Below are 8645 nucleotides of genomic sequence, written 5' to 3' on the forward strand. Positions count from 1 at the left end.
CCTTGCATTTAAGTCAGGGAAAAAAAAATGTGTGTGCTTTGCGAAACTGTCCCCCTCAATTTCTTCCCTCCCCTAGGCAAATACCATCCGCGTGCTCGTTCAGACTCTTCTCGGGCTCTGATTTACAGTAAATGCAGAAGAAGCTTGTGAATGGAGCCAAAGCTTTGCAACCTGGGGCTGCAACAGCGTGCCAGACGAAACCATTAACCAAGAAGGAGCTTTTTGTGGCAAGGGAAGTTTCCTTTTTCAGGATGCGGCATTTTGCAACCAAAAGAGAGAAGCAGTTCGTCCCCAAAGAAAGATCCATGTGGCCCCTGAAAATCACTCTTGGCTAGTGCCTCTTCGCTGTCTCCCCCAACCCTGCCACTACCTCTTGCCCAAATAGAAGCCGTGGGGAACTCGGGAAACCAACAGTCTTGTTTCTCTACTCATTTCCCTGTCTGATACTAAACCATTCAGCAGTTCGGGTATCTGGGGAAACGACTGGAGATTCCTGGACTGGTTATAGGTTCAAACGGTATTTATGGAGAACCTACTGCATGAAAGACACGGCTTCGGGGGCTGGGATCCAGCACAGGCCAGAGCCCCAAGGTGGGATGGGGTACAGAGGGCTCTGGAAGCAGAGGGGGAGGCTGAGAGAGCCACACAGGCTTTGAGGGTGGACAGGGGCCTGTGGGAACATGAGCTTCCAGCGACAGCCGGCTGTGTGACAAGCCAAGGCCCAAATTTGATTCTGCGGCTGCTTATCCCTAACAGGTTTTTGTCAGCCTCCCAAGGCTCTCCCTCTGTCCAGGCAGACAAGAGAACAGGGATGAGAAAGAGCTTAGGAAATCGAAACCTCACTGCATTATAATATGCATGCCCAATGGACTTTCGCAGCCAGACATGAAGGTGGAGGCGCGCACAACCTGCTGCCGGGCCGGCAAGGCATGGGCACCCTAGGCTGCCTGCCCACTGTAGTTGGCCTGGGTCCTCAGAGTGACACAGCTCTTTACACAGTGCTTACAAAGCACCCTTGGCTTATTATTTCACGTAAGTCTCATGACAACATTGGAAACAGCTGTCTTACTAATCACACTTTACAGAAGAGGCCCAGAGAGGTCAAGTGACTTGTGCAAGGCCACACAGCCAGACAGAGGCAGAGCCAGGCCTCCGGCCCTGGTGTTCTGGCACCGCCTGGGGCTCTTTCCATGAGTCCAGGGGGCCTCTTCTTCCTCCCCCTTCTCCCACTCTTTCTCCTCTTGTTTCGTTCCTCTTTTCTACCTGTGCCTTATTCTGTTAGGGCCACCCAGCCTGGCCAGCAGAGCCCCTGCTTTGTGTACCCTACACTTCAGCCCAGCGTTGCCCAAACACAGGCTGGGAGGGGTGGGAGGGACAGCTTAGAAAAAAATATATAGCTTTACATTGTAAAATTATAGATTGTGATTCGGCAGGTCTGGGGTGAAGACCCGAACTCTTTATTTTTGATGGGTTCCGTGGTACTTAATTATTTGGAGGTCATGGATGCTATTGCTAATCTGATGGAAGCTATGCTCTCTCTCTCTCTAGAGAAATACCCAATCACATAAATGTGGAAGACAATTCCAGATGGTTCTTGAAGCCTAGCCAAGAGCCCCAGATAAGAACTGTGGTCTGGAGAGAATGAACTGCTTGTTGTTCCCCACACCTGACCAGCATTTCCCGCGCTTGGCCCTTTTAAGGTTGTTCTAGTGGGACCCTGGCCCAGTATCATCAGCATCACCTGGGAGCTGTTTGGAAATGCAGGATCTCAGGCCCACCCAAGACCAGAGATCAGAATCAGTACTTTAACAAAATCCCAAGGGGATGTGCAAGGGCTTTAAATTTGCAGTGGCTACAAGTCGGCTCCAAAATGCGCCCTTCCCCCACCAAACAATCCCCCAAGCTTCAGAACCTGCAACCCGCACGCCCATCTTAAAGGCACCACCACCATGTAGCCTTCCTGGAGCTCGTGGCGGGGACTCACAGCCCCTCATCTATCCAGTCTGCAATTGCTGTTTGTCTCTAGACTCTCCCTTAAAGCAAGGATTCAGTAAAGGTTGTAAAATGTTTCTCTGTTTCTACCCACCTGCTTTTCATGACCTCTGTGTCCCTAAAGTCCATCCCCCAGGTCAGCACCTTCACAAGGGCACTGCAAGTGTGCTTACCTGCCCCCAACCCCCGACACCTGCTCAGGCCACCTTGGGAAATGAGATCCCCAAGTGAGGAAAGTGATTTCTTCCCTCAGAGGGGCTGCAGCATCTCACACTGCAATTATCCCAACAGTTTACTTACACTCACCCCCTCACCCATGGCAGCCCCTCACTGCAGGGCTCAGGTACTGTTCCATGAGGGCTGGCCCAGAGGGGAGTCTAAGTGACAAGCCCCTGGCTTGGCTGGGACACCACTCTCTTCCCCAAACCAACCTAGGCCACTGCAGGTGAATCTTTCCTTTCTCTTCCAAAGGCTATCTCCACCTCCCCACCCCCCTCCACCACCATGCACCCTTTCCTGCCCCCCAGGTAGTATCCTTGACTCCTGCATGCAAATAAACCTGGGACAGATCCATCCCAGGACACAGGAAATGCCTACATGCTGGAAGCTTGGGGTGAACTAAACTCAGCCCCACTTCCCATGGATACTTAATCATCTCTTCTGGAAAAAGAGCTTCATGTCTGGTTGGCTTACCCTAGTCCCCCTCCTGGTGCTAACTGCATGAGTGTTGTGCTAGGGAGACAGTGCAGGCTATGAACAAGGGTGCTGCACCGAGAGCCTGGAAATGGACACACACTCTGCCATCAGCCTTCCATGCCATCCCAGGCCCACCACTGCCTCTTTCTCGGCCTCACTTTCCTCATCAAGGAAACAGGGAGATGATCTCTAAGGTCCTGTGCTCATCTGACATTCTGCACAAGAATAAAGAACAGGTTTCTAGTCCTTGAAAGGACAGGAGTCACAGAGTTGGGGGCCCAGGAAAATCAGCTCTGGTCTCCCTGGAGCTAAGAGCTAACCTGGAAGGAGGCCTGGAGGAGGTGTCTAGGAAGGACCTGACCAGTACAGAACCCACTGTGGGTCTCACTCAAGGACCTGAGTGGCAGAGTGGGGGAAAGGGGTACAGCAAGCACAGGCAAGGGGGCACCATGCTAGATGGGGAGGGGGATCTGCAGAAGAGAGCTGAGGCAGGGGGCTAGGTGTTTCTGATATTTCTAGAAAGCTCAGTCTTAGTTCCTCTTTCCATCACCACTGTCAGAGGTCCACGTGGAGGATGCCTGTGGGGAGCCAGCCCACTGGAAAGAAGGAAAAGAGATTATTCACCAAGAAGAATTTTTCCATTCTTCATCTCTGACTGGATGGGCAAGGGCCCAGGGGGATTGTATATTTCAGGGCCCTGCCAAACCTTGACCCTGCCTCCCTCAATGTCCTTCTTTGGGCCTTTCCCTTGTATGCTCCTGAGCAGGGACCCAACCCGGATCTTGTGCTGGGATATTCCCAGCACAGCCCCACATGAGATGGCCCTGGCCCCAGGCCCAGCATCTGGAATGCGGGCTCCAGCCAAACTCATTATTTTCCACAGGATCCGGGAACTTCCAAAGCTGCCTCAGAGTGGGAATTTCCACTTGTTTCTCCTCCTTGTGATTGACCTTCCAGCTGAGGGGAGCATCTCTGCTTGACAATGGAGGTGGGAGGGAGATGGCTATCAAGAGACTTTCTCTTCTGATTGGATCTGTTTACTGTCTCATACTTGCAAAGACCAAGTCACTTTCCAAAACTGATGATCCTTCTTGGAAGTAGAGACTTAGCCTCAAAGAGTCAGAGGTCCATCTAAATATTCCAAAAAGCCAAGAAGATTTCCTGTGTGACCCTGTGTCTGTTGCCCACCCCCCTCCCCCGGAATACGGTTTCCTCGCATAAAAGAGACGATGTGGGAGCATGCCATCTCTCCAGATTTTTTGGCTCCAGGGCCTTAAGCCTGACCGTGACATGGCTGAACCAGGATCTCAGCATCCTTAACCTGTTAACCCGGACAGAACCCAAAGAATGGGTGGGTTCCACTGGGAAACGGGATACAATCCTCCCAGCCCATAGCAGATGACACTCTGAGAGATTAGGGAAGGGTTTCCATTAATATGAGGGAAGTTAAGGTGAGGTGGACTGGGAAGACATGGGTGAAACTGCACAGTCTATATTCCAAAAAATGAGTAAAACATTTTTATTCATCCAAGAAGAATGGATTGAGCATTGGCAGAGCACTGAGCCAAACACAGAGGGCTTTCAATGAGGGTGGGGGGTTAGAGGACTAGCAAGATTCAGGCAGAATGAAAATAAGGCTCCGGGAGAGGTAGAAGCAAAACAGCACACATGTTGACTTGTTCTCTCTTCATTCTGTGTTTTTGGAATTATACCCAAGAATCTAGAATGGTTTCTCTGCAGTCTCTGCTCTCAGATTCTCTAGGAAACCAACATCTGTCATGAGACATAAGCCTAGCATTTGGGAGTAAGGATTCTGGAATCAGAGTGTCCTGGGTAGGGAGCCCAGCTCCACCTGCTATTACCCATGAGATCCTGGACAAGTCATTTACCTCCAGTTTCCACCCAAGGAAGCTGGGTGGTTTGGAGGTCTGAGGCAATTCTGGGAAGCACCTCAGCAAGAGCCTGGCTGCTAGGAGGCACTCCAAACCAGCGGATCTCCCTTTTCCTTGCCATTACTGACCACCGACTGTGGACCAGACACGGTCCTGTGCTCAACAGGACCCATTTCTTATTACAAATGTAGTGATTGGCAAGTATTCTTCCGGGAAGCTCCATGCATTTTATAGGCGTTGTCTCCATGATCCTTTAAGAAAGAAGAGTTGCTAGATCCTTCCATGCCCACTGGGCAAAAGCAAGCTCAGAAGCACAAAGCAGTGGAATGAGGGAGTTGAGACCCGAATTCTAGGTTCCAGCTTGGCTCAGCCACTCACAGGCCTCAAGGAATCCTATCATATTTGCAAAAGAAGGGAATTCGCTGAAATCAGTGTGAAGGTCTTTAAGGTTTTATGACGGTGATTCTGGGGTTTCTGAGGATATCTAAGGCAGAGCCCCAGCACTAAGGCAGGCTTCTGAATCCTTCCTTAATACTGTTCTTCTGCTCACTCAGGCTCCCTGGGAATCCAGAAAGGACCTGGGATACCAGCCCCCGCAGCAGGGAATGCACTTGCTTGCCTGGGGCTGCCTGCGCTGCTAACCACAGAGTCCAAATCCCATAGTGACTTAACCACAAGGAATGTTTCTCGATTCACCTTTAGATGCCTGCTGGTTTGGCAAATGTGGAGGACAGAGAGCACCCAGGTATGTTACTGGGGGGCAGTTGGAGGATGCGTCACAATGGTGATGCCCAGACAGTGGGGTCTGCACTGGGAACCTTGGCAGGTTACTTAACCCCTCTGTGCCTCGGTTGTCTGATCGATAAAAATGGGAATTAACAATACCTACTGGGTGGGGTTTGAGAATTGAAAGCCTTAGCATTTGTAAAAGGCTTAGGATATTCCCAGCCCAGAGTAAGCACTGTATGAGTATGACATGGAAATTTTTTTGTAGCACTATATGATCTATCTGGCTTCCTCCAAGTCTTAAATCCAATGATTCTTAGAACTCAGTTCTATGGTTACAAAAGCCTATAGTTCTGCTAACTATTTTGTTGTGCCTCCATCCCGGATTTTAAGAAGCAAATGGATTTGGTACGCTGCTGGGGAACCCACCAAGACATCAGGACCCCTTCCTGGCTTGAACACCTCATGGGCTGTTGCCTAAAGGTAGGCTGGGGGGGGGAGCTTGAGATGCTATCATCTCTCATGAACTCTGTTTCCTTGCTTCCTCTTTTCCTGCAGAATTTTCACTTCAGAGAGAAAATGGAATTCCTCAGAATAATCTGCTTTGTCCACATCTGTGGTCGCTCTGGACATCACTGCACACCGCCCACCTCCACTTCTGTTGGTCTTAGCAGCAGATGGAAAAAGTGCCCAGTCCAGACTCACTGCTTCCCTCCTACTTCCTGGAAACCTCCCGGAGCACACTCGCTCAGCACATTTTTTATTCCACTTCGTCACTCATTGAGAATGATGCTGCCCTGGGCCAAACTTTCTCTCTTAGCTCCACCCTCGTAGCCCTCAATAAAAGGCGGAAAGAGCAGCCGAAGGAGCCAGAGGAGCAGAGAGGCTTAGACCAACACAGAAACCTCCAGCTCTCACGCCCAGTCTCCCTGCTCCCCGCTGACATGAAGGTCTCTGCAGCGCTTCTGTACCTGCTGCTCACAGCTGCCACCTTCAGCCCCCAGGTGCTCGCCCAGCCAGGTAAGCCCCTCTCTCTTTCCCTTCGAAGCCCATCACCACATCTCTGGGTTCTCATGGGCCACCAGGGCAGGAGGATCACCCACAGTCTCCCGTTCGTGACTGCCTTCCAAGATCAGGAAAGTCAGAGAAGGACAAGGAGTGAAACTGATCACACGGTTGCTCCTGGGAATTCCAGCTGTGGACCCCAAATCCAGTCCTTCCAGGACTCCAGCTCTACAGTCATCCCCTCAGTACAGTTATTGCCCCTGCTCCTTGTAGCAGTGTTTGGGGGGGACTGGGGTGATCCAAAAGAGGGGGCCTCTGGCAGAGGGTGCGCAGAGCATTTCCAGATGTGGTGGAAGGGAAAGGAGGAGACCCAGAATCTGGACGGTGCTTCATTCAAGTCCAGCATCCAGAGACAGGGCTCCGCAGAGGCAGTGGGTAATCAGGGAAACTCATAACTTGGAGCCTAGAGGGGGACCCTGAGCTGATCTTCCCTGACCCTGAATATTTGGATTATTCATTCCTCCCAGGATTAATGATTAAGGACACTCTCAGGAATTATCTAGTTTTAACGGCTCCCCCTTCCCTCCGTTCATTATCAATGCTATGCACCCGTTATAAAGCAGAGGAAACTGAGTTAGTATGACATTCTAGCTCTGAAGCATAGGCAGAAATATTGGGATTTATGGGTCCTACCTCTACTCCTGACTTCCCTTTGTCTTCTCATTACTACTCCTTTCTGCCATGATTAAGATCAGAAGAATCTAGTCCATCCTAAAATGCTTTTTCTTTGTGGTCTTATTTCCAGATGCAATTAATGCTCCAGTCACCTGCTGCTATACACTCACCAATAAGAAGATCTCAATGCAGAGGCTGGTGAGCTATAAAAGAGTCACCGGCAGCAAGTGTCCCAAAGAAGCTGTGATGTAAGTTGAGCACCCCAGCCCTCCCTGATCCATTTCTTCCTCAGAGAGCAAGGAGAAAGCCGTACAAACTTAGAGTCAGAGGTGTAGGTCATCTAATCTAATATCCAAAGGTGCCCAATGGGAAAATTGAGGCCACAAGGCAAAAAGTGACTCCCAACATCACTCTCTATATGGGTGCATATGCAGACCCTCCCAATTTCTTTAGAGGGAAGTCAGGATGGCTGCAACTGGGACAGCTGTCTAGGTGCCCTCTTACCACCTGCCTTCTTCTTCTCGTTTGTATGGCAGCTTCTTGAGACAGGATGGGCTGGAGTCCTAGGCAGAGATCTCATTGGAACTCTAACTGTATCCTCTCTCACCCACAGCTTCAAGACCATCCATAACAAGGAGATCTGTGCTGACCCTAACCAGAAGTGGGTCCAGGATTCCATGGCACACCTGGACAAGAAAACCCAAATCCAAACTGCAAAGCCATGAATACTCACTCTGAAACTGAAGAATCTGAAACTAATTTATTTTCTTCTAACTCTCCCTAAATGCCCTCTGATATTATTTTATTATAATTTCAAAGAGTATGAAACTTTGTTTACTGATATGCACAAAATGTCTTAAGTAATGTTAAACTTATTTAAGTTATTGATGTTTTAAATTTATCTCCCATGAATTCTAGTGTTTTTTAAAATGTGGAGACTTGGAAAAAAATGCTTTCCTCTGGGGACCCCAGTTCCACCCCTGGGGTGGTGTGAAGGTCCTTGCAAGGATCATTAATGCAAGACTATGTTTTAAACTCTAAAGGATTGCTTACGATGCTATTGTGGAAGTGTATATTCTGTAACTATTGATCAATATACATATATATATTTTTGTACAAAACCTGACTTTTGGTGTTTTCTTGAAGGAAATTAAAAAGCTGAGTGTTATCTTGATGATGAGGGAGAAGCATGGTTGCAGAGGGTGGGCTCGTGTTGGGAGGAGTGACAATGTGGATTGGCCCTGGTCTTTTCTACTGGGTGGGCTCATGTGAGTGCCTATAGAAGAATCTTTAAGGCAGGAGCCAGTCAGGCATTCCAGCCTTACTACTCCAGTCCCCAAGACCAACTGCCCAGATCCCAGCTACCCTTGTCACCTGTTTAGCAACACCCCAATCTCTTTTCTCACAGTCCTTGACCCCTGCCCTCAATCTCTCTCAAAATCTAATGCTACTGCCCCCTAACTGGGATACTTGCCCCCAATCTGTCCCCCTCCAAGTATTCCTTCAATTTAGAATAATACAGACACTGCAGACTTTGGGAAATCAAGGAGAGATTAAGCGACCATTGATAAGATGGTTAGATTAAGATTTCATAAAGAAGATATGACTTCAACTTATCCTTGATATATGCACGAGGTTTTTCTAGAAAAAAGTACAGTA

The 8645-nt window shown here is 49.3% G+C and overlaps 1 protein-coding gene across 2 annotated transcripts; it reads left to right on the forward strand.

Moving 5' to 3' along the window:
* Positions 1-6191: 6191 nt before the first annotated feature.
* Positions 6192-8093, forward strand: LOC110592974 (C-C motif chemokine 2-like). Of its 2 annotated transcripts, XM_021704183.1 has the most exons (4): positions 6195-6326; positions 7117-7143; positions 7189-7234; positions 7600-8093. In XM_021704183.1, the coding sequence occupies exons 1-4, from the start codon at positions 6251-6253 to the stop codon at positions 7709-7711; spliced, it is 261 nt and encodes an 86-aa protein (XP_021559858.1). In that variant the 5' UTR covers positions 6195-6250; the 3' UTR covers positions 7712-8093. The 2 variants fall into 2 exon arrangements, with proteins under 2 accessions (XP_021559857.1, XP_021559858.1); XM_021704182.1 differs by having other exon boundaries at positions 6192-6326; positions 7117-7234.
* The last annotated feature ends 552 nt before the right edge of the window (positions 8094-8645 follow it).

This window comes from Neomonachus schauinslandi, chromosome 15, assembly GCF_002201575.2.
Source record: "Neomonachus schauinslandi chromosome 15, ASM220157v2, whole genome shotgun sequence".
NCBI lineage: Eukaryota > Metazoa > Chordata > Mammalia > Carnivora > Phocidae > Neomonachus > Neomonachus schauinslandi.

Bases quoted from the DNA above. Each gene is read 5' to 3' on its own strand.
- LOC110592974 (XM_021704182.1), top strand. From the start codon at position 6,251: ATGAAGGTCTCTGCAGCGCTTCTGTACCTGCTGCTCACAGCTGCCACC. The intron at 6,327-7,116 runs GTAAGCCCCTCT...TCTTATTTCCAG, and splicing joins CCAGGTGCTCGCCCAGCCAG to ATGCAATTAATGCTCCAGTC. The intron at 7,235-7,599 runs GTAAGTTGAGCA...TCTCACCCACAG, and splicing joins TGTCCCAAAGAAGCTGTGAT to CTTCAAGACCATCCATAACA.